The sequence below is a fragment of the Manacus candei genome, unplaced genomic scaffold (assembly GCF_025592945.1).
Source record: "Manacus candei isolate 608988 ecotype Guabito, Panama unplaced genomic scaffold, ASM2559294v1 h1tg000014l, whole genome shotgun sequence".
Classification (NCBI taxonomy): domain Eukaryota; kingdom Metazoa; phylum Chordata; class Aves; order Passeriformes; family Pipridae; genus Manacus; species Manacus candei.
Window position 1 is genome coordinate 42,858,811 of NW_026138062.1, and position 25,825 is coordinate 42,884,635.

Genomic DNA, 25,825 nt, shown 5'->3' on the forward strand with positions numbered 1-25,825 from the left:
AAAGTCAGGTGCTTTCTTACCAGGAAATAAAACCTAAAATAAAACCTGATTTCCCACTCCCTTAGCTTTAAACCAGTACATTTACACTGGAATCACTGCACTATCATAAATTTAGAGTAACATGGGTGTAAAACAGTTTTCTTCCACATTGTTCTCTCTAAGTTTAATAATATCTTGGGCATTGTGGTCTGAGCCAAAAAAAGCACTCTTTTCATGTATTCCTTAGTCACTGGAATTTTTCAACATCCTAGTCTTTATATTGCAATATTTTAATCATTGTTTGCTTTATTTAATTGCTATTTTCCTCAATATACATCTTTCCTCTCTACTTCAAGGCTTTTGGAATTTTTCCAATCAGTCCTATATCAAAGAACATTTACAGTCTTCTATTTAAACTTCTCATACTTGTAAACTAAAACCTGTGCAAGCCCCAAGGCCAAGGCTTTGGCTGTATGCTGTTCATAGCTGATTTTTTTTTAATGTATAAACTAATTTTTTAGGAAAAAAATCTTTTGCAGAAGTAAGAATCTTATCAGAAAGTTGATGCTTACATTTTCTGATTGGGATGAAAAGATAAAAAGTGAAAAATCTGAAGCTGATAAATGAAATTTCTTCATCCTCTATTTTTTCCCTTTCTTTTTTTCTTTTTCCTCTTTGTTATTCCCTCCCCCCCCATTATCTCTATGAAAGGGAAGTGAGAAAAAAAACTATGAAGACCAAAAGTCTTTCCACTTCATTTTGAACAAAAAAAGAACTTTGTTATTCTACTGAACATGAGAACATTTGGGAGATCATAGTTTCCTTTTAGAATTTATATATATATATATGTATGTGTGTGTGTGTGCATATATATATATATATCACACAGAGTCACAGAGTCACACATAGAATATACTGAGTTGGAAGGGACCCCCAAGGATCATCGAGTCCAACTCCTGTCCCTGTGCAGGACACCCCAAGAATCACACCATGTGCCTGAGGCTGCACCAGAGCAGAGCAGAGCGCAACAATCCTCTCCCTCGATCGGCTGGCGATGCTGTGCCTGATGTTCCTCAGGACACAGGGCACTCCCCTCCTGGCTGCCAGGGCACTGCTGACTCATATTCAACTTGCCATAGACCAGAACTTCAGTACTAATTGCAGTCTTTTTGTGATATTTTTCAGGATGTCTTTTATTTGAAGAACTAAAGGCACTTTCCAGGAAGGTGGTCTTTAAGACTGTATCTAGTGGGGAAACACTAAAGTCCATGAAGTGAGACAGAGAAAGGTAGCATCACCGAGGTGCTTGCTCGAGTAGAAATCATAGAATCATAGAATCAGCTGGGTTGGAAAGGACCTTTGAGATCATTAAGTCCAACCCTTGATCCACTACCGCTGTGGTTGCTGGACCATGGCACTAAGTGCCACATCCAGTCTCTTCTTAAAAACCTCCAGGGACGGAGAATCCACCACTTCCCTGGGCAGCCCATTCCAATGCCTGATTACCCTCTCTGTAAAATTCTTTCTAATATCTAACCTAAACCTCCCCTGGCACAACTTGAGACCATGCCCTCTTGTCTTACTGATAGTTACCTGGGAGAAGAGACCAACCCCCACCTGGCTACAACCTCCTTTCAGGGGATTGTAGAGAGTGATGAGGTCTCCCCTGAGCCTCCTCTTCTCCAGGCTGAACAGCCCCAGCTCCCTCAACCTCTCCTCATAGGACTTGTGCTTGAGTCCCTTCACCAGCCTAGTTACTCTCCTCTGGACCTGCTCCAGCACCTCAATATCCTTCCTGAACTGAGAGACCCAGAACTGGACACAGTACTCCAGGTGTGGCCTCACCAGCGCCGAGTACAGGGGAAGAATCACTTCCCTGGTCCTGCTGGCCAAGCTGTTCCTAATACAGGCCAGGATACCATTGGCCTTCTTGGCCACTTGGGCACACTGCTGGCTCATGTTCAGCTTCTTGTCAATCCAAACTCCCAGGTCCCTTTCTGTCTGGCTGCTCTCCAGCCACTCTGTGCCCAGCCTGTAGCGCTGCAGGGGGTTTTTGTGGCCAAAGTGCAGGACCCGGCACTTGGCCTTGTTGAACCTCATCCTGAGTGATCAGGCTATTAGCAAGTGATGTGGTGGGACAGAAAGGTTCTGTGGATGCCAAGGACCCTCGGTCTACATCTGTATGTGTTATGTTAGGTGTTTTGCTTTGGACCAAGTCCTTGCACTTCTTGCAATTGCACAATCCTGTGCAATGTGCTCTAGGATGACCCAGCTTGAGCAGGGAGGTTGGACCAGATGACCCGCTGGCGTCCTTTCCAACCTTACCCATTCTGTCATTCCGTGAAATCTTGTGCAGTTGCATGGGCTAAACCATGGGCTTCCATGCTGGGAAGGCAGAGTAAGACTGAGGGGTCTTCTGATCTGCCGGTTCCCCGCACTGAACCCCCGCTACCTTCTGAGGAAGAGCTCCCACATCCCCTACCAACACTGATGCTGCCCATCAGCCTCACCTCTTGCAGATGTGGTAGTTACACCTAAAATTGCAGTGGTGAGTGATGGACAGCTTTCAGGAGAAGCAGAGCTTAGAATCAGTTTTGGCAACAGTGTAGCACTGAGCAGAACTTTGAAAGACACGGTTGGAAATCTCTTGATAATAAACTTTCTCATGAGATTTTTGGCAACCTTTATGTCTTATCCCAGCGGGAAATGCTATAGGAATGTTTTTCTTGTGGTGTTTTGTCACTCCCAATTTCTGATAGCAAGTGAGAAAACATTTATTCTAACATCAGAGAAGTTAAAAACAGTGGTCTAGGAAACTGAGTCCTGGAACAAAAGAGAAGTGGAGGGGCTTGGGTTCTGTTTAGACACCTTCACTCAGTACTCCACAGAAAGTCATCTGGAAGTTGCAGAAATAAGAAATGAAGAAAGCTGCCCAGACCTCTGAGACATCTAACTAATCTCCTTGCTGGGTTCAGAGTTATTCCTTGTAGTACACTGTCTTTTATTTTGTCAGTCTACTTTTAAACAATCCAAGCAATAAGCCTTCCACTTCTTCACAGGGACACAACAATAAAGCCAGTAAATCTCAGAATTAAGAATTTTTTTCCTTAGCACTTGGCCTCATGAACAAGTTACCCCAGATGAGCTCATCTCTGGTGGTAGCTGCATGCTTGCTTGTAGCACACAAAAATATTCAGCTTAGCTCTAACCTGTTTCAGGGCAGTCTAGGGCAAGTGAACTTTTGGGATAAAAATGCACAGGTAAAGAGTTACCATGGCTCTGCTGAAACACACTAACTTGCCAAGTGATGTATGTCTTACATGTGTCCAAGCTTTTAAATCCATCTCTGATATTCCCTGGCTTGACTGGTCAGCCCAGTTCTGTTCAACATCTTCATTAATGACTTGGATGCAGGACTTGGAGGAATACTAAGGAAGTTTGCCAACGACACTAAATTGGGAGGAACTGCTGACTTCTTCAAGGGCAGAGAGGCCCTGCAGGGAGACCTCGACAAATTGGAGGGTTGGGAAATCACCAACCATATGAAGTTCATCAAGGCCAAGAACCAGATTCTGCTCCTGGGATGGGACAACTCTGGTCGTGTGTATAGACTAGGAAATGAGGAGCTGGAGAGCAGTGCCATGGGAAGGGACCTGGGAGTCTCCTGGTTGACAGCAAGTTGACTATGAGTCAGCAGTGCCCAGGAGGGCCAACCTCATCCCAGGGGGCATCAGGCACAGCATCAACAGCCAGTCGAGGGAGGTGATTGTCCCACTCTGCTCTGCACTGGGATGGCCTCACCTTGAATATTGTGTGCAGTTTTGGGCACCACAATGTAAGAAGGATATTAAGACATTAGAGAGCATCCAAAGGAGGGCAACGAAGATGGTGAAAGGCCTTGAGGGGAAGCCGTATGAGGAGTGGCTGAGGTCACCTGGTCTGTTCAGCCTGGAGAAGAGGAGACTGAGGGGAGACCTCGTTGCAGTCTTCAACATCCTCACAAGGGGAAGTGGAGATGCCAGTACCAATCTCTTCACTCTCATGACCAGTGACAGGACTTGAGGAAATGACATGGAGCTGAGTCAGGGAAGGTTTACGTTATATATCAGGAAAAGGTTTTTCACCCAGAGAGTGGTTAGACACTGTAACAGGCTCCCCAGGGAAGTGGTCACAGCACCAAGCCTGACAGAGTTCAAGAAGCATTTGGACAATACTGTCAGGCACGTAGTGTGACTCTTGGAGATGGTCCTGTGCAGAGACAGGAGTTGGACTCAATGATCCTGATGGGTCCCTTCCAACTCAGCATGTTCTATGATTCTCTGATTAAAACACCCCAGTAAATAATAACTCTGCTCCCAAGGCATTTTTATTAGCTGGGCGCTTTAATTCAGTGCTGAGGCAGGCTATATGTAGTTAACTCTTAATCCTTTCTCATACCTTGCCCCTTCCATCTGCCTCATCTCTTTTGCTGCTGTCTTCTGAATTCCCTGCACTTTCCCCGCTCCTCCAGCTCTATGGACTGCAGCACGTGTGCTCACATCACAGCCCTTTCTGAGCACATCATAAACAGGAGTTTAGTTTTAGGTATGAGCAGAGCTTTGAGTGACCCAAACAGTGCACTTTCCATACACCTAATACTGATTCCACTAAGGGCAGCTGTTAATTTACAGACTAATATATTGCGTATTGTTCTCCTAAGGTTTCCCCTTATCCTTTTAACAACTATCCTTTTCAGAAAGATACGCATCTAGAGCTCTGTTGTTGTGTCTCAGTTCCCTACAGATCACATACGATCAACGAAAAGCTCCTCTCTTTGCCCTGCCAGCTCTGCAAGCCTAACCTGGCATCTCTCAATGAAACCAGGATCTTTTTTTGGTTATATATGATTCCCAGGAATCCTGTTTCACCCTGAGCTTTATTATCAATACAATTAAGGTGAATTTGAGCTGACGTGTAAAGTTTTCAAAAGAGCTTACATGACCCTAGAGGCTGGGGCTTATTTTCAAAAGTGACTTGGTGCACTCAGGAGCCTAAGTGAATTAATTATCTATTAAATTGGTGCTCTCTTATGATTTAAATGCCTTTGAAAAGGGAATTTCAGGTCCCTTCGGCATTCCAGGCATTTCTTACAATATTGCTAATGTTATTTAGGTGCAAATGTATCAGACTTCAGCTAGCACAGCACTGTGAAAGTACCAAGTGTAATTTTCAAACTAAAATTTGAGTTTAATGCTCAGAATTTGCAATTTTATCCTGAAAGCAATGGGAATAAACATAAAACCATTCAGTCCTGACTGAAATACGGTCAAAGACTGAGTAACTGAGACACACTGTGGTGGTTGCTATAAATCCTCATTCAGGGACACTCAGTGTAGCTGAAGGAAGTGATGGGACACGACAACGAATAAGATACTCCATTATATTATAGGACATTTTATTTGAGGATTTGACATTTTTCCTGGGTACTTGCCTTCACTGCAATGAGTTACTTCTCTTTGTGGTTCTTAATATTTTTATAAATATTTGTAGTAAATATGAAACATTTAAAATGTGCACATATTTTAAATATTAAAAGTATGAAATAAAATGCACCATAGACATGAAGCTGTACTGATTTGCTCCTGTTTATCTTGAGTTTTGCCTAGGAATACTATTAAATGTCCTGAAGTTGACGTCAAGAGAGTTTTCTACTCAAAAGTTTTATCCTATGTCAACCAAAAAGACTCTGTTCCTCAATCAAAATGCAATTGTTAATAATTTTCTCCTTCTCAGTCATGCTCACTGTGGTTCTTCATTGCTTATATCCTCTTGCCAGAGAATGTTGCTCACAAATAGCTGCTCAAATGCTCATGGATGAAAGGTACATTAACAAAAGGATACATTATAAACAACCTTTAGCCCAAGTGGGCAAATTAATTTCCCATGAAATACTACTAATTCCACTGGAGTTAGAATAGAGTGCATCAGTGCAACATATACTTGTTATGGAATGAGGTTCACATTTGAACTCAAAGTGTGCACTGTCCCACAGTACTAAAGAAACAAGTCTGTTAGTTATCTTGTCTTATGTTGGAGAAAGATACGAAGAGCTGCTTCACTTTAAACAGATTTATCTTTTCATTTAGTTTCAAGGTTTTAATTGCACTCTCAACTCCTCATCAGTTCATACCCTTGGAGATAAAGTCTCAGAGGTCCTGAAGAAAAAGCACTGCCATACTTTTGTAGGCAAAAAATCAGTTAATTCAACTTATTGTTCAAGATGAGAATTTTATTTTCAGACTTCTCCTTCTGTGTATTTAAACTTGCTTCTGATCTTACAGGGTGCTCATCTTGCCGTGGTTAGGTAGCTCCTAAAGCCAGCATGACTGCAGGAGCAGAAGCAGGATGTCCTGTGGCAGTGGGTCACTGCAGTCTGAAGAAGGGCTTGATGCAGTCTGTTGGGTGTTACAGGATTGCACCAGGCATAAACCCAGGATCTTGTCCCTAGATCTTTTGTGTTTGTGTATTTTGACTCCATGAGGTTAGATGGCATTGGGATGCCAGTCCCTCAGCTGTGATGCAGAGACCATTTTTTTTCAGCTATGTACATACTTCACAGTGGTTCTCGGTGTGTTTTTGTAATTAGGCATATTGAACTGTGCCTTGTTTTACTGCTGTAGGAAGAATCTCATTTGTCAGCAGTTTTAAGCTTTGCCAAATAAAGGCTTATTGGCAAACTGCATTGAGCTCTCTGATAATAACCCAACTTTAGAAAACACACACCCTGCTGTGTTGTATTCAAGCCATGGTGCTGTTGAAATTAAAAGGGGAGACAATGCCTTCTTTCAAAAACTGGAGGTTCTTTGTATTCTAATAAAAGCCTAAATTAATGTTTTAAAAGGTTATTGCTATTTTTTACCAGCTAGCTGGCACTGTGTATAAATCTTATTTAGGCAAAGTCCTACATTATTTCAGTGTTCTTAACGCATCAGGCAGTATCATACTGCCACGGATAATCAGTTCCTGAAATTCATTAGTCTAACCCGTTAAATCCCTTTTGTTTTGCTTTAATAGCTGGGTATTTCTGTGTATTCGGAAATCTAATATATGATGTACATTCTGACAACACCAGCAGGGACCACAAATATTTCTTACATAATCTAAAGGACATATGTTTGGCTTATGGCAAAAATAACCTCATCATTCCTGTGTTTTAGGCTGAGGTGTCCATGTGAGGTCCTTTTATAAGAGCAAAGTAATAGGAACTATGTATAATTTAATCTTGTTGGCTTTGAATGCATTTCCTTCAGCTTTTAAAGAGTGCTCTAGGAAATGGAAAAACACACAGTCAGCTATGAAATTCTATGACACTGATGCAGTCAGGCTATAAAATATTCTTTGCATCTTAATTGCATTTTATATAGCCATATAACCTTGTGTAATTCTTAACTCTATAAATCCTAGCTCTGCATCCTGCTCTGGCAGCTTGGTGAGAGCAGCAGAGGAATGTTTCCCACAGTTCATTGTTCAGTTCGGTTGTGTGGGCAGAGCACAAACGTCAGGACTAAGCAGGGAACTTGCACTGAACTTTGCAAACCATCTTTTGCAGACAAAGGATTCTCCTCATCTCTGTGGGTGAACCTGATCTCACACGATGAGATCCGTATCTGAGCTTTCTCCAAAAACAGTCGTGATTTGACAGCCCGGGGAATGACAGAGCCTGTTTTATGTAGTGTGCTTTACTTAAAGGTTTGTAGGACAGTTTGGGGGAGAAGAGAAGGTAATTTTATTGGCGTATAACTGTGAGAACAAAGCAGGGCATGACAAAAGCTAAATACCTATCAGGTGAGAGATCAAGCCAAAGCCAGAACAATCTTTCAGGCACCACCAACCATGTGAAACACTGACATAATGCAAGTGTGCCCGCAGTGATGCTGGACCCAGCAACACAGCAGATGCACTTACCAGTACTTTCTGCTCTCTGATTGCCCTCTTCCAGTGAAAGCTGCATCGCCAGCCAGTGCCACACTCTCAGCCTTGCACTTGCTTCCCCACTGTAAAGCAGAGACTGAGAAACGGAGACCCGTATGCAGAGACAGGAGACTGTGGTTTAAAAGTGAGGAAAACAGTGGGAGGATCATAAAGCGATGATGGATCTGATCTGTTCAACTCTGTACCATATTTCTAATAATAGAAAGCTTTTAGAATGGATAGACAGAAACATAACAGGATCCAGTGGCTGAAAACTGAAGCTGGATAAATTTAGATGAGAAATAATGTTCTGTCTACACTGCAGATTACAGCACAGTGTTGAGATACATGAACATTAAATGAGCTAATTCAGAGAGCAAAAGCCATGCAATAGCAGCAGTAGGGAGATCTCAGATTGATATCACTCAGGAGAATAAAAGAGCTTGCCTGGAGGTCTGTGCTACTGCAGCCCAGCCACTAGACCAGGTTGCTCGAAGTCCCATCCACCCTGGCCTTGTTAAGAGCAAATGTAGCTCATATTGCAACATCTTATCAAGGAATGTTTAAATTAGTGAGTGACATGCTGTGTCTCGCTTTACACATAAGGTGTAGACAGATTTTACATTAAGGTCCCTTTCTGGTTTTAGGAATTCTGTGTGGCTGCATAAAGTGGATACTGTTGAGAACCTGTCTAGAAATACTGGGGGACATCAAGCTATTTGCATAGTTGAAATTTTCTGCTAAACCAGCTGAAACTCAGAATTTCAATGTCATGGTGAATTTTGATATTTTAATGTTTGGTTTTGTTTTACTTTTGAAGACTTTTTTGGTTTCTTGTAGCACTGAAATTCTGTAATGTTTTTTTCTTTCAAAACACTTTCCCCAAAATATATTGCTTTTGACAAATCAGCATTTCTACAATGGAAAATCCTTCCTGACTGAAAAATTTCCAATTCCCCATCACACAGTTGCAGTTGAAACTCATGGGTTAATCTCCATGAAGTTCCACAGCACCACTGTCTGCAGGAGGGACTTTTACAGTCTCTTTTAGAGAATAAAAATAAAGAGGAACTGACTTTGGCCCAAAGGGATTAATTGGTACCCTTATTTCATTAGGTTATTTAAAGCAAAGTTCTCATTAAACTTTCGTTGGAATAACGTTAGAAAAAATCTGTCAGCTGCAGCTGTTGGGAAGAGTTGAGAGGTCAGCAAATTACCACATGATAACAAAAAATAGTATTAAAGTCTGAGAGAGGGAGAATAAAGGTGCAGAGTGGAGATTTGGGAGCTTTTAATTCTCTGTTTTTATATTTATTGGATATGCAGGGGCTGGTGGGCCATTTGCTCCATGTAAAGCCTGTTGAGCTAAGGTGGCTCGACAGAAGCTGAGGAGACCGCACAAGCCTGGAGTGTCAAAATAAGACAAAGTTGTTCATGTGGTTTGTCACTGTGGTTGTTTGGCTCTCTCTGGCCTAATTAACTTCTGTGATGATTTACGTTCTCTTAATTCACCCTGTTGAAACCACTGCACCATGCAGCACTAATGGATTAGTCTTGGCAGCCCCAAAGTGACCGTGTGCATGTTGGGGTGAGATCAGGGCAGCATGACTGTATGGGGAAGAGAGCAGCATTAAACCTGAGCTCCACCTGCCTTGTGTCACTTACAGCCTTTACATTTCTGAAGCTGGATTTTTGTATTTATTTTTGTATTAGACATGTAAATTCAATTAGAAAACCTTTCCACTGGGTTAGCCTGAGGAAGGCATGAATGATGGTTACTGCCTGATTGGGTTTGGTTAGTTTTGGTCCACTTTCTATGCCATTTGGACCTGTGTAAACCAGTGTTTGGAGGGGGCCAGACTCCTTACAAACAGCTTTCTGGGGTCGCTGTTGCCATGAGATGACAGGTCAACAGCACTTGAGGGAATGCACAGTCTGCACTGAAGCCATTGGTCATCTTAGCCAGACTGCTTTGCTAGGAACCAGAATGCCTGAGTTCCCATCACAGTCCTGTGACCTCAGCCCTCCCCTTCCCTGTGTCCTCCTTCCTCTTCCTGTCCTTTTCTCTGGTGATTTGGGCTGTGCTCAGACTGTCTCAGAGGGACAACAAAGCCCTGGGCCCACCTACCCAGGACCAAGACATCCAAATGCATCCATATGTGATACTGGCTGCTGGTACTGTTCCCAGAGAGCTTACACAAATGTGACCAGGGACAGTTTGCGTTTGGGAGGATCAGGGGAAAAGAAAGGTTCAAAAAGATGTCTGGTTACAGCATCTACTTGCAGTAAGCAATGGGAAGCAGCTTATCATCAAGCAAACTATTTGCTAGAGAAATCAGATTTGAAGCCCTAAGAATTGAATTGATTGTTCTTCCTTTATGGGACAGGAATACTAATGGTGTCATACTTTGATGCCACTAAATGGACTTAATGCTCAGTTGCTGCAGCCAATTAGGACTCTACTTCTTTCCCTTCCCCTTGCTGTCCCCCTGCCACTCCCCTTCTGCTGGCACTGACAGTTTTCTGCCCCCACCAGAAAACGTGTTCAGAAAGCTAAATCAGCAGAAAACTAGCCTTACAGAAATGAGCAGAGAGCCGGCAGCTGGCTCAGGTCTCCAACCCAGCTTGTCTGAGGCCAGAAAAATGCCAGTGCACAAGGAAGAGTGGGAGGAGAGAAGCAGAACCATTTTCAGTGGTGGCTATTGTTTAAATCAAAATAGTTTCCCTACAGAACCACAAACTAAGACTTGAAAATGCCAGGATGGGTACCCTGCCTCTACTAAGCCGGCCAGGCTGTCAGTTCCCACAGCTCAGACATCTCACAAGCTCCTCTGCAAGCCCCTCGCCTGAAAGCCTCTTCAGGCGCCAGCACATCAGCAGATCCAGCCTGTAAGAATTCTTGGCTGGGGGAATATTCCTATTTCTACTTGCTTTTTTGTATACTTACATTGTGTTGCAAATGCTGATTGTGTTTTACCCTGGAGATTGTAAATCCTAATGAAGTACACTGAAATCATCAAGCTATTTCAGTTAGCAGTTCCTGGCCAAAAGAATTTTTCTTTTTTTTTTTTTTCTGTAAGTGAGGTTACAATCAGTGCTTGAAATTTGGCAACTGCTGAAGTCCTATGTAGTATCGCTGAAAAAGAAATAAAGTGGTCCTGAAGACAGGGAAATCTGACCTCTATCATCAAACACTTCTTCCATGGTCTCTGCACACAGAGAGTTCAGACTCTTGGGTAGGTTAGCACAACTTCAGTAATTGTGCTCTTTGATTACCAGTGGTAACAGTCCATGTGCACACTTCTAGTTCCTGACAGATACATGGAAATGTGACTTAGCATAACCCGCTGTCATTGAAGTGTAACTTCACGATTACTTGAATTATATCCCATTTGCTGGGGACTATGAACACACAAGTGCGGAGTTGCCGTGACTGAGCTGACACATGCCAACTTGTCATGCTGCAGAAGCTCAGTTATAAGTCTGAACTCATATGGATATATTCTACTGGAGGAGAACCAGCATATCCATACTGGGTCTAATGAAGTTGAAGTAACTGCTCCTGAATTGAATTTTGGTTTCTCATTCTGTTTTTTTTATGAAAGAGAAAGGTGAGGGCTGACTTTGTTAGTCTTGCATGTTGCTGCATGAGGTACCATAGATGGGTAGAAAGCCCTGCAGCCACACAGACAGAATTAGAATGGTCTTTAATAGTTGGAAGCTGTATTGAGACAAATCAGTCTCCAGGTTGTGTGTATGTGATGTATACGTACATATATATTGATCTTTAGGAATCTACCAGTGCACTTGTATATTGATAGAGGATCAAATTCTTAGTTGAATTATAATGAAGTGCAATTCCATTAATTTCAGCTGCTTCCTGCCATATCTCTCTCTCAGCTTGAGCATCTTGGGCCTTCAGGAGCAGACTTGTTTACTCTATTTATTGCCTTTGAAAAAAAACACTTGTCCTTGATGTTAGCTCCATTTCACCAATAGTGAAGCAGTGGGATTTACAGTGTGTTCCCAGAAATTCATACCCACAGTGAATATAGGTGTTTAAGGTTCAAACAGTTCACTGAAAAAACTTCTACCAGGGCATCACACATGATCAATACTTGCCTCTTTTCTAGGTTTTTACATTATGCAGAGGCGTAGCAAAAGACATTTTTAATATGTTTGAATAAATAGAGCTTATTTCTATCTTTAGGCTTTGGATTTTGTCTCAGAAGGTTTGTTGACAACACTTGAGACTTGTCCAGCCAATAAGTGAGAATTCCTTTGTCCGGAGTTCCTTCATGTTTGCTCCTCCAGTGGTTGCACAGCCAGAGCCATCATCTGGGCAAGGCACATGCGCAGACCTTCAGTTTCCACGTAGATGATGAACTGTCAGTTTTTCAAGTCCAAGTGTGTGCTGCGGCACCGGTGTCCTCCATGAGGCTGCTCCACTCCTGCTCCCCTACGCATCACACGGTGGGGCTGCAGGGGGCTCTGCCCACCGTGGGGAAGACAGCCAAAGGGCAACTCTGGTATTTCCCTCTGCTTCTTTTTTCCTTGATGGAGAAAGCAAGAGTATTCATGTGTCAGTTCCTCGGTATTGCCAACCTCTGTCACTCATAAGTTGTTAATTGGGCATGCAAAATCATGTCACTATGGGCTTTTTTAGGGCTGTTGTGTTTTTTGACTCTCTGTCTTTTGCCTCCTAGGTTGCAGGAGCTTTGTGTGCCTTTCTTTCAAACCTTTTCTGTAGTTCCCAGTTTAAACAGGCAGCAGTTCCATGTTCAGCAGCAGTCTCAGCTGGGCTGCATCTTCAAATGTGGGGTAACAAATTGGCATATATACGTAGGCTGGAGTATGGGATTTCCTCAGCCACTGTTTGATCTCCTGACTATATTTCAGCTCCCAAGCCTGTCTTTTGAAGTGTTTGGGTTTATAACCAAGCTACAGACATTATGGAAAGACATCCTGAGCAGAGTCAACGGGGTCTCTTGTATATTATAGTAAGCCAGAATTTCAAATACAGCAAAAAACCTCTACTCACTGTGCTCTTAAATAGCATTAGAATTGCGGTTTTGCCATTTTGCAACTATGAATCATTAGACTCCAGGAATGTAATGCCCATTAGATCATCCAGTTCAGCTCCCAGTCCCTGTCAGATTGTTCCCTATAAATATTTTCCTCATACGAGGTATTGCATTCAGTTTGCTACATCTTAGACTTTCCACTGCTTCCCTTGGAAAAGAGTGGATCAAGAATACTAGGAAACATCAAATCACAGTGAATATGTCATTCCAGACTGTAAACAAGCAAAGCTAAAAATAATTTGAGGACCATGTACAATGGAAACCTTCCACTTCCAAAAAAACTACCAAATATCTCCTTTCAGAGGGGAGCCCTTGCATATCTTTGAACAGTTGTAGGTTTTTCTTTGTCAGAGATTTTTATTTAAGAAATAAGACCAGAAAGAATATGCTAGAAGCTCAGAATAGTGGTTTCTTTTGAAGAGCTAAAAAATGAAGTAGATTTGTGGTTCTACTGCTTGTTTACATGTCATCCTCCTTTATTGGTAAATAATTATAAGCAGAATCAAATGATAGATATCTGCTGTGCTGAATTCTACTGTTCTGATTTAGTTACATTAAGCGTGGAGGTTTTGAGTCTGATTTTTAAAACTGTCAGGCGCCAAATGGCATGCTTCATATTAGTTTGCAGTTCTGTACCTAATTTGCATTCAGTTATGCAAATTAAACATTTGACTTGAGTAATCACACACAAATCAGCATGTCTGATCATTTGCACACATGCTTATTCACTTCATTTGCTCAAATAAAATATATGCTCAAACTAAATAGACAGCTTAGTCCGTAACCATTTCAGTAAGCAGCTTCAGGACTTTTGAGGCTGATAATGTTGTTTCTTAATAGGGCAGCTGCAAGCAGTTAATAGTATAGGCATTCTTTAATAACATTTCCCTTGTCCATGTTTGCATGCCTTTCGAATCTGTGATGGACATAAGGTTGCCTGAATGCATGTAAAGTCAAATGCATGGAAGTTTGCTGAAGCTGACCTTCAGTTGTATTTTTGTCTGTTGGTATGCTAAAAGCAAGTAGGAAAAAACAACCCTGAGGACTAGTTAAGCATGCTCATAGAAGATAACCTGGTTTGGACAGCTTAAGCAAGAAGTGCATCTACACATATGCTAGTTAGAAATGTGCAAATTTAGCATTTTCCTGTATTAAATTAACAAAAAATAAAATTACTTCTGTACCTAAATATTCATTCTGTCAGTAGCATTCCTCTGTTCCAGGAAGTTGCGATAATATGGATTGCTATCTGATGAAAGAGGATCAGTTTTTGGAAGAAATGTGAAATTATTTAGCAAGTGAAGCAGAAAGTGGGGGTTCAAAATATTTCAAAGACATTCAGTTCTTCAGGGAAAAGTGGCTGTTGGCACAGGCTCAGAAAACTGCCTTGATACACTAATGCTCAACAAATATCTTGTCTATGAAAAATGCATTTGATAAGCAAGGTCTTTTAAAATTAAGATGGTTTTATTATTTGTTTGTGTGCCAAATTGGAGTGTAACCAGTTCCTTAAATTAGATAAACAAGCAGTTTAGGAATTAATCCTAAAAAAAAAATTAAAAGAAAATAATATTATTCTTCTGAGGTTGCTATAGGACATCCAGCAGCTGCCCACTCAGGTGGTACAGTACCAAAGCTACCTGCCTGCATGGTGAACTGTGAAGGACTATAAAGGCTGTTTCCCGTAGGTAAACCATGTCTTGTATTGCATTCATGACTGCTCAGGTAGATGAGGAAGGCTGGAACATGTGAACTGAAAGGAGCTCTGTAGTGACTTACAGAAAATTGAAGTCCCTCTGAAACCATAGCAGTGCTGAGATCTCTGCTTCTGCATATACACTAGGATTCTTTGGTGCATATTCATAGGGCTTTGGTACCCAAGGAAATGGGCTCTCAGGAGCATCAGCTGTTGTTTTCAGGCACCATAATGAGTTAGTTTTTACTTTAGCTTACTCATCTGCGTCCCTCTTGGTCAGGTACATTAAGTCCACGGTGGTCAAGGTGGCCTCATTCCTGCCAAAGTAACCCATGGTCAGGAGAGGAGCTGCTGATGTCTATGTAAGGTGTCTTTACTTAAAAATGTACCCCTGCCCTAAAGGTCAGGGATGGTCATGGCAGTGACAGACAGTCCAAGAAACAGTGCTGTTTCCCCAGCGTCTCTCCATGCCATGCCATGCCACACACCTACACAGAGAGCTGCAGGGAGTGTTTAGAAGACCTCAAACAATAAAAAAAACATAGTGTGTAAAGCAAACCTGCAGGGCAGTTTTGATTGGCAGGACTCATGCAGGCCCTGAGCATGGTTTGACTTTGGGGCATGCCTGGTCAGAGGCATGCCACATGACCTCAGACTAAACATCCCCTTTACAAACAATGAGAGGCAGAGATAAGTTTTGCTTTGTTTTGGCCTCCATATTAATTGTGATTAAAAATAGAGCCCTCAGCAGTGGCAGGGAGCAAAACAACGGAGACATTGTTAGCTTTATCAGGAGAAACAGGGAGAGAAAATGATGAAAACATGAGGCAAGCAGAGAGACCAAGGACTGGGTAAGTCTGGACAACCTGTCCCCCTCCGGATCAATCTACCTGCTCATTTTTAGTGCAGAACATTTTCCATGTCAGTATTTGGTGGCTGGAGATGACAAACCTGTTCTTAGATTATTCATTCCCTGCCTCCAGTTCAGGATTACACAACTACAACTAAACCATTTGGTGTTCTCAAGACTTTAGCACTGGAAGTAAAGTCTCAGCCCCACGGGGATTTCCAATAACAACATATTCATCAGTTTCAATGAATTTTACTCAAGGGAAATAACATTCCAGCTTATTCTGAAAGTCTTGACTGAGTTCATCTCTAGAAGGTGAAGGCTGCAACACCAGAGCTGTGTAGGGAGATGCTTCTGACAGATAAATGCTTACATTTTCTAGTGGTTTGCTTTAATGCATTGTGGATGAATTTGGACTTAGTGATGATGGAGGAGTTTGGAAGCTTCATTTTAAACAGTATGGGACAGAAATACCCATGTGTGCAGAAACAAATCCCATCATTAGCATTCATTAGTGTTTTGTTTTATTACTCCAGCAGACAATGATCTCTACCACATGAAAGCTCCATTTTCATGACTGTTATATGAACATAAATATAATAAATGACATTTGCAGAGTAGAAGAGATGATACCTTAAAAAACTTCTTGTATTTCTTCCCAATGTATTTCCTATATACTCACCCCCAAAACTGAGAACCGTTCAAGATGAATAGAGTGAGCACAAAAAAGCAATTTTTCATTTAGTTTCATACACAATTAGAAATGTTGTGATTTAAATCTCAGAGCAAGCACAGATATGAAATCTGGACTGACTGAGACCAAAGGTTTGTCTGATTCTGTATGTGGTCACTCTTAATGGTCATTATTATAACAGTGTAATAACCAGATAAGCAAACATAGCCTTCCCCACGATGCTCTTCCAGCCTCCAGCCATCTTTGGCTAAGCATCAATAGATGGAGCATTTGCATTCACAGAATGATAGAATATGCCAAGTTGGAAGGGACCCACAAGGATCATCAAGTCCAGATCCTGGCCCTGCACAGGACCATCTCCAAGAGTCACACTATGTGCCTAAGAGTATCATCCAAACACTTCTTGAACTCTGTCAGGCTTAGTGCTGTGACCACTTCCCTGGGGAGCCTGTTCCAGTGCCCAGTCACCCTCTGAGTGAAGAACCCTTTTCTAATATGTAACCTAAACCTCCCCTGACACACTTTCAGTTCATTTATCTAGTTGATTTCTGATTCTATTTAAATTTACAGCATGAATGAACTCCTGCTAAAAGTAGCTTTGTAGCGGTTTCTCACATCAGGACCTCCTTGTCTGCTTTTACTTTGCCATGTGCACATTTGACATGATGCTGTCCAACTCTTGCACTTGAAGATTCACTGATCTCTTTTCATATTTCTCCCTCAAATTTTTCTGTCCTGGCCTGAAAAAATCTTAGTCATTTTAACTTGTTCCTCTATGGAAGCTGTTTTTTTTTCCCTTTGACTGTCCTTTTTGTCCTTCTCTATGTATTTGTCTGTCTACTATGTTCCTTTTGTGATGGGGGTGGATTTAGACACTGCCAGCATGATGTGTCTGCCTTGCTCTCTGTTCCTGTGCCATCATTCAGCTTGCTGTCTGAACATTTGCATTTCTGAGCATTGAGACGGTGTTAGAGCACAGTTTATTCTGACCTAGGGATCTCATTCCCAAGGAGTAAGATAGAGTTTAGGTCCCATCTCTGTAGGCAGAGAAAGGACTGTTTCGTATGTGCTGGATTTTATATCCATTTATATTGAATTCCATCTGCTCTTCTATCGCCTAGATGTGTGTAATCTCCATTTCTTGTGAGTTTTCACTCATAACTTGGTTTTACCCTTCTGTTCTGCCTTTTAATCAATGTGAAGAGCTTCCCTCTTACTCACAGCAGCTTAATTTCTTTAAGCATCTCTAGCAAGTGATCTTGTTGAGTGCCTTTGGGCACAAGCTTTCCAGGTAAGCTACGCCAATGAGTTCTTCCTGTTCACATGCTTGTTATCTTCTTCAAAAATCCTTACTAGAGTTATGAAGTACAATTTTCCTTTGCAAAAGCTGAGCTGGACTTCTCTAGTATATCCTATTTATCCCAGTGTCAGCTAAAGATATTATTTAGAAATTTTTATATATACATTTTGCCTGGTTTAAGTATTTTTCTTAGAGCCTTTTTAAAAATCGGTGCCATGTTTGCCACTTGCCAGTGTTCTGATGCCAAGATAATTTTTAGCCAACAGCTGCACACTGTAGTTAGCAGTTCATGTGAATCAAGACCGAAGTAGAAAAAACACTGATTTTTGGTTTGTTTGTTTGTTTGTTTGTTTGTTTTGATGGTTTTGTTTATGTTTGGGTTTTGGGTTGGTTTGCTTCCTGGAAAAGAGCTTAGTCTTGCAAGTTTCTGAATGACTTGGCATTTTAGTTTGCTGCTAGTGTCAACCCATAACATTCAGTGATTATCTGCTATTTTATCTTTCACTATTTGACAAATATTGTGATAAAGGACACTCAGCCAGTCAGAGAGTAGAGAAGCTGACCTGTGCTGAAAGCACTGGAAAACCTGAAATGAAATGAAATGAAATGAAATGACAAGCACAAAAAACTAACAGTAAACTGGAAACAAAGCTAAATAAAACTCACATAAAATAGAAAACTTGGAAAGAGGCAAAATAAAGCAGTCAATTTCATTATGAGTCATTCTCAATATTTTTCCATTTCAAAGAGGTTGTTCTTCTCAGTGAAAACCCAACTTTGCCATAAGTGTTTCTACCGCTGTTAGAACTGAGCTTGGAGGAAAGCAGTGTGTCAAGCAGTATCTTGTTACTCATCGGGGATGTTGTGTATTTGAACTGATGTAGGACTGCGCAACAGAGGATGGAAACATTAAATAGCATGCAAGTTTGTGTTTCCTTGAGAATATAATTGCCTGACCTCTAAGCAGATGCCATTTGCCAAGATTTTCTTAACAAAGGCAGTGACCTTAGTTTACTACATCAAATGTATTCAAGCTTTGGCACTGGCATATACCACATTCCCTTTCTTTCCTCTGCAGTTTTCCCTATTGTTTAACTCACTCTGTTTACTTGAGGCCCAAAAGAACCAACACAAACTACCTGCTCCACCACACGTATTGGGCTGATATTGAATTACAGTTCCTTATTTTAAGAACTTTTGTCAATGTGCAGTCCTGCAGAGCGCTGTTTGTGAAATAAGGCTGTTACAAGGTCAGAGGACTAGCAACCCCATGGGATGGTAAATAGCATTGCAAACCATACATTGTTAATTATTTAACGTGTCTTCAGATGAGTGATTTGAACTGAACTGTCTCGTCTTTCACAGCTAAATATTGAAGATGACTCAAAAGCTTTTATGGTCTAAATCATCCAGGATAATTTACCTCTGAAAACTGAGATGTTAAAGAAATAGAAAAAGAAGCTGGGCTTCTTACAGATTTGAGTCATTGTCCCTTTACATTCCTTTTTCTTACCAATCACAACATACTCAGTTCCTTCTCCTGTGTTCTATAACATCCTCACCACGTAAAAGACATTAGATGCCAGCTGGATCAATTTGTACCTGTGCCAAGTTCTGCTGAACACATGTGTCTGGGTTCAACCAGCATCTCCCTTATCTGGATATTCTCTTTCTAGCCATTAATTTTCATGCAACCTGTAAGAGCTTTACTTCTCTGAAACTCCACCGGTCTGTCAAATCCAAATGGAATGGTCTCAGTGTTAGCAGGGAAAGGAGGGAAATGCAAAGACCCTCAGCAACCAAAATTCCAATGGCATGGTGCTCTTCCATGCTTATTGTCTCTGGAAACAAAATGTCGCATGTCAATCATCCAGCCAGAAACATGATATTTATTAAAATAGCATTTTTAAAATAGCTATCTACTTAAAAGTAGGTCATAACATGAGTACGTCCTGCAAAAGTTCACTAGTGACAAGCTGCTTCACATATGAGTGGCCCCTTAAACCTTGAGGGGCAGCAAAGACTTGTCTCCACAAGAGAGAAACGGCCATCCTTTGCTTCATTTCCTCTTTCTTTCTTTCTTCTTTAGTTCTCCAGGATCTTCTGGAGGATCTTGCTGGAGATCTCTTCTTTCACTGAGTTCTGTCCACTGCTCCTCAGATTAAATCATACATTGTCTCATCCTTATCTCCCTGCTTCATAATTTACTCTTTTATTCTCTTTCCCCTGTTCCTCTTTGCTGTTTTCTACTTGAAATTGCACCATGGCTGCATATACTCATATCTTCTAAAATGCATGTCAACCGTGTTGGTCAGAAAGGGGAGTGGAGGCCGGCAGGACTGCTTGAGTGGGCACTCAGCCTCAGGTATTCCAGGGGAGTTTAAACAGCTGCTCAGCTTTGACACTTAATCCCCATTAATTTTGAGTAGGATTTAGGGGTCTAAATCCCTCTGAGCCTCTGGTCCCAGGTCAGCAACATTATCCATTCCACATCACAGCCCCTTATCAAGACCCTCACAAAACTTATGCTATTAATGACAGAAGTGGCCAACGTATGTGGCCACTTTTCACTGTGCTTGCGTCATCTCTCCTGCTTCCTAATTAAACTGCAGTTGTGCTGATTGGCAAGGATGTACTTATGCCTGAAACCATGATATAAGGCTGCTGGGGGAAGAAGCCAAGAGGGGAAAAGCTCAGAGCAATATGGAAACCTAGGCTCTGTGGGGATGTAGGACTGTCAGTTTGTGGATTGCCTGATTTCACCAGGTTCTCAGGAGAATTAAGTCTCTATGCGCATTCTTCTCCCTTTTGCTCTCTCCAACACCACAACAAGAACTGAAGGAAACTGTGAGTAGGAAGGCAGATTTTCCAGTCCCCTTTGTAGGAATGACCCACTTAACAGATGATACAATCAGGGTATTTACTCTTTTTTTGCCACTTCCAGTAAAGGATGTTCAAAAGCAAAATGCCCATTCATTGGGATGCCCAGTGTCTAGATTAGCTGGCACAAAGGAGCTAATCTTGTCCTCAGCAGTCCTATTTGTTCAGGTGCAAAGCAAGTGTCTGCAGTAGCAGACAATCTAAGTACAGATACTGGCACCTAAAAAACAGAAAAAAAAAAAAAAAAAAAAAAAAAAGAAAAAAGAAAAAATAAAGATACAAAGAGAAAGACCATTTCAGACAAACCATAGTAAGCCCAAGCAAGTTTCAAGTAAATTACTTGTGGAACAACAGAGTGCACCATTTTGGCCTCCGAAAATGGAACATATTCCTTATAAAATGGGCATGCTGTGCAGCTCTCTGACATTTCCAAATGAAACAATAGGACCACTAGAATGGAAAGTCTGCAGGAACAGCAGACAAGGAAAGGAAGTTTAGGTTGAACAAAGGTTTTGTTCATTTTTACAGCCCCTGGAGGAAGACCAGTGCTGTACAGAAGCTGTTAATGATGGGCTGGATTGGATGGCTGAAATCAGTGCCAAGATCTAAATGTGTTTTTACTCCAAACTCCTCCCCAGCTGTCAAGATACCCTGCAGAATTTCTAGCTGGTGTGAACCCCATGGGCTTCTGGATCAACACCAAAAAAAAGGGTGGGGGGCAATCCTATCTGTGATTTCACATCACCTTCTCATTGGATAAATGCAATGCACTTGCATGAAATAGCAAATCATTAAGCTTTGTCTGACAAACTTGCAAGTTACCCTAAACTCTTGGGTTGTAGGAAGGAATTGTGCTCTGCTGAGGACTTGCTCAGGTAACTATGGCAACTCTGCTTCTCTGTTAGGCTTTGAAAGAATTGTCCTTAAGTGAAAACAGCTCCAGCTTACCATTGCTGTTTAATAAATAATCTGTCAGTGGAGGAGGATTCAGGTTCAGAGGAGCTGTGCTTCCTTTCAACTAAGCTGGAAAATAGAAAAGTAAAATTCAGCAAAACCATTTTCAGAATTTCCATTACATGACTTTGTTCCTCCAGCATGTAAACAAATCCTTCACGCACTCACGGGGCTCAGTGGAGAGGTACAGGCTCTGCGACCTGCTCCTCACAGCAGGTAAATGCAGAATTAGAGCTCACGAACTGCTTTTGCTTGTAATCTGTCTATTGTACTTGAAGTCATTTCAAAGCTGTATGTCATCATTTCAGATCTACATGAGCAAAATGAGATGTTTCTTTGTATTAGTCAGTGAGGCAAAGAAAAAGAGAGAAACCTTTTGAAATTTTTCATTCAAAACCGTCGAGGGGGGGGACATTCAACCTGTGTAATTCTGCGATATGTCAAAGTGCATCGGGGTCAAAAAATAACACTGCACAGTTCCTGAGTGGGAATGATGTTTACAGGCTTTTCTTTTACAAGTTCAGATTCTGCCAGGGACATTACATGAGAACTTACAATTTGTTCTTTATAACTAAGAGCTGTTTTGAATAGTAGCCAGGCAGTCCAGGCCAGGTTCTTCTTTTAGGCTCTGATGCATTAAGGATGGGCCTTGGGGCCCATTATGAGTTTTCTGTTGACTTCAGTCAGGGTTGGGTTACTTGGGCATCTCAGAGGCATAAAGGTGAGTCAACGGCAGACTCACTTCTCCTACCTCTTGCTGCAGTAGAGTGAAGGAGGGATGGCCAAAACAGCAGAGTTCACCCTGCTGCTCTCTGTTCCAGCACACATTTTGTGCTTGACTGTATTGCCTCTCCTTCATGAGACAGAGTGGGCAGCATGATATATTCAGAAGTGTTGTCAGATAAATAGAAGAAAGGTTCTGGGGCCAGTCGAGCATCTTCCACAGAGAGGATCTTACAGATACCTAACAGGATCCAAGGTACCTTTCAGATCTAAGCATTTTAAAACCTGCCTCAACTCAGTCTCCTGACCAGCAAGGACAGCTTTCGCCTCACTTGTGATTTCCATTCCCTCTGTCCATGGACATGCTCTCTGAAAGGCAGGCAAAGGCACAGTGTACCCTTTCTTCCCTCCCTGCCCTCTCACTGTTGAATCCCATCCAAGTTTACCTGCCAATATCCACTGATCTCTGCCAGCATAAACAGTGGCCAAGGGCCACAGGGGCTGCAGTTCCACTTATGAGAAGAGCAACCATAAGAGATCAGTTTGGTCCAGAAAACGTATGGAAGTGGCCAAAATGGAGGCATGACCAAAGCAAAGCAAACACCTACAGAAATGATACTTGTATGACCCCTCCAAATACTGCAGAACCATGACAGGACCACCTCTGCCTTCCCCGGCTCCACAGCCTGGGTGGAGGGCAGCAGTTCAGACCCTTTGAACATGGTCCCACAGGGATGCAGGGTCCAGCATCATGAAGGACAGGCATCTGCCTCAGCTCTGTCCATTGGGCACTGAGATACTGCAGCCGTTAGGAGCATCGGGCAGAAATAGGACCTAGTCACCACCAAAGGGCAAGGCAGAGGCAATGCTGTGGACAATGCCAGGATGAGTAAGATGACTGAGGAAATGGAAGGAAGTGTGTTCTCTACTGAAACCCCCAAATTTGGAAGATGGCTTCCACCCTGTCGTATCTCTGCTTTCTTGGGATCTGCTGTTTCGTGAGCTGAAGATTAAGGCTTGCAGGCTCATAGACACTCTCTGGTTATTGTCTATGAGGCTGGGATGTGAAGTCATTAAAAATAACTCCTCTTGCCACTACCCAAGTAACTCGGTAGGGTTGAATGGCTGTAACCCAATTTGACCTTTTGTCATTCTGAGTGCTGCTATTATGAGGCTGCAGTTTCATGATTTGTGGAGAGTAAATTCCCCTCCAAACAAAGGCCAAAACAGAGCCAGGGCCTCATACACACCTCTGGGAGAGCAGGGTGGGATGGCTATGTCTGAGGTCTCTCAAAGCTGAGGCAGCCCCAAAACCACCATGTTTCTAAGGGGACCCTGTCACTGGGAATGGCTGAGAACTTCCACCAGGAGACTCGTCTGGAGTGAAGATTTTTCACTGCAGTCTGTCAACATTTGGGCAAAGTGTGCCTTTGTAGGTGAGATAAAGTTTCTACTCCTGATGGAAAAAGGAGGGAGAGGAAAGGGAGAGAGGCTCAGAGCCTAAGAATCCTAACACTTAGATGTCTTAATTAAAGGTAAACTTTTGCTTTGGGGTGGCTGTGGTTAGAGCAGCAGGCAGAGATCTGACAGCACAGGCTAAATAGAGAGAAAAAAAAGACTCTTTCTTTCTTTCTTCTTCCCACCCCCCCAAACATTCGCTTTGGCCTCAATCTGAAATGGCTTTGAAACTGCAGACACCTTCATGTAAATGTTCTTAATATAGGGGGAAAAAAGTCCACTGTGTGACATTTGTAATCCTTCTGATTTAGATGTTTTAATAATGTGGGAGTTTATCTTGGAATATGTGGCTGACCTGGAATTGAAAGTACATCTCTGCCAACGTAAGGCTAGAGCTCAGGCAGAAGACTTAAATGTAATAGTATAATATGTGTCTGTATGTATATATATATATATACATATACACATATATAGACATATATATATGTCTATATATGTGTATATGTATATAACACATCTTTAAATAATCATAAACTCCCTTTAAAAATTATTTCATTCCGAATTAAAGGTATAGACAGCATCTGATTGGCTCAGACACTATAGACTGGTGCCCCATGATATATTCATTTCCTATTCTGGTGTGGTTAATTGGGTATTTCAATTTAATTACCACAGTCAATAGCACTTTCAGTTGAGTGTCTTAAGTGTTCACTTAATTTACTGTAGATTTAATAAGGCAGCGGTTGTATGTAAAGCTGTTAACCATCTGGATGGGCTGCAAAGCCCATCTCTTTTCTTGGGTAGCTGGAGCTTGATCCAAGACACACTAATGTCTACAACAGTCTTTCTGTTGACTTCAGGAGCTCAAGACCTAGGCTCCTTAGGGAGCAGGGAGGTGGACAAATGCATCTGGCTGTGGGCTTCCTGGCTGACCTGTGTGAGGGTGGTTTTTTGAAGTGTTGTTTCTTTTCTGTAGGCAGTCTCATATAGCAGTAATGGCAGGAAGAGCAACTCATGACTCGGGACTTGGTAATTGGGAGCTGATCCTTTTTGGTTAGGATTTTAAGTGAAATTTCAAGAGGCTTCTCACAGCCTGGGTAAGCAGGCGGGTCACACCTAGGAAAATGTAAAATAAACACGCCAATTTGACAAACCTCATGCAACTGAATGATCTATTTTACCCCTGTCACAAGGTCTGGCAGAGATGTTCCTCCTCTCTCCACCTCCTATGACTCACTAGCTCATGCCGTGGGTCAAGAAATAGGCAGGTCTGCAGATTTTCAGATCACTAACCTGCTGGGGAGAAAAAAAGAGGCAGCCACTAGATATCAGCATTGCCTCTCGTGATTTCAGGGACTTTCATAAATGGGAGCATGATTTGTTTAGGCAAAGAATGATATAGCACAGGACTATGATTGTAGGATCTGGTCTTTATGGCCTGGGGATCTGGCCATCCTATCTTCCTGCATAGTCCTATTTGATAATCAGGCTTTGGTAAAATTGTAAAATACCATGGTATTGGATGTTTTAGAGATATACTGCTGCCTAATGATGCTGGCAGGTGCCTGAGTGGATTTCCAGGAACAGCTGGGTCAGGAGTGGCCATACATTGTGTGTGCCAATAATCCTTACCACAGAGACCATGTGTCGTAGATGGATCAGAAGAACCGAGAAAGAAGAGAGGTTTCTGGGCAGAGGATAAGTAGCCAGATTCCACATCTCTGCCATGGAACAAGCAGAAGGAGAGTGTTTTGGGGCATCTTAGAGCAACCCATCAGTGCAGGCCATGGTGACCCCATTGGTTGCCTCTTCCTCCAGTCAATGACTGAGTTTGGCCAGAAACCCCCATTCATATCCTGCCTATTATATGATGTTGCCCAGACCCAGGGCCATAGCTGGCTGGCTGGCAAGCTGCATGTGACACAGGAGCCCCAAGTTCTTCAGGGCTGTGGGCTCCCATGCTCCCCAGGCTTGTAGTCAGCCTGTGTTTAAAAACAAGCAGTAGGAACGTCGGCAGGCACAGGACTCCAGCACATGAAATCAAGTGGAGAGAAATTCTGCTGCAGAAAGTAGGCAAAAGGCAACTGGAGATGAATAGGCTGCCTGACAGCTGGCAGACATGCAGCCTGTCTGCCATAGATGGTAATATAGGCACTGCAACTATTACGGCTTCTAAAGGCAAAAAAGCAATAAAAAGCTTTAACCTCTGCTACCTAGGAAAACAAACACTGGTTTCAGATGCTGTCGGTGGAGAGGA

General features: G+C 42.2%; 2 protein-coding genes across 3 annotated transcripts in view; one reads left to right on the forward strand and one right to left on the reverse strand.

Annotated features, from left to right (window-relative positions):
- The window catches only part of LOC127467792 (uncharacterized), a 284,436-nt gene that overhangs the window by 195,465 nt on the left and 63,146 nt on the right, over positions 1-25,825 (reverse strand). The window contains exon 1 of one of the 2 annotated variants that reach the window (XM_051780159.1): positions 1,429-4,949. In XM_051780159.1, the coding sequence (XP_051636119.1) occupies positions 1,429-2,079 (651 nt within the window). In that variant the 5' untranslated portion in view covers positions 2,080-4,949. Of the gene's footprint in view, positions 1-1,005; positions 4,950-25,825 lie in introns of those variants that run through there. The other variant, XM_051780158.1, reaches the window with a different exon arrangement.
- The window catches only part of MAML2 (mastermind like transcriptional coactivator 2), a 212,340-nt gene that overhangs the window by 109,498 nt on the left and 77,017 nt on the right, over positions 1-25,825 (forward strand).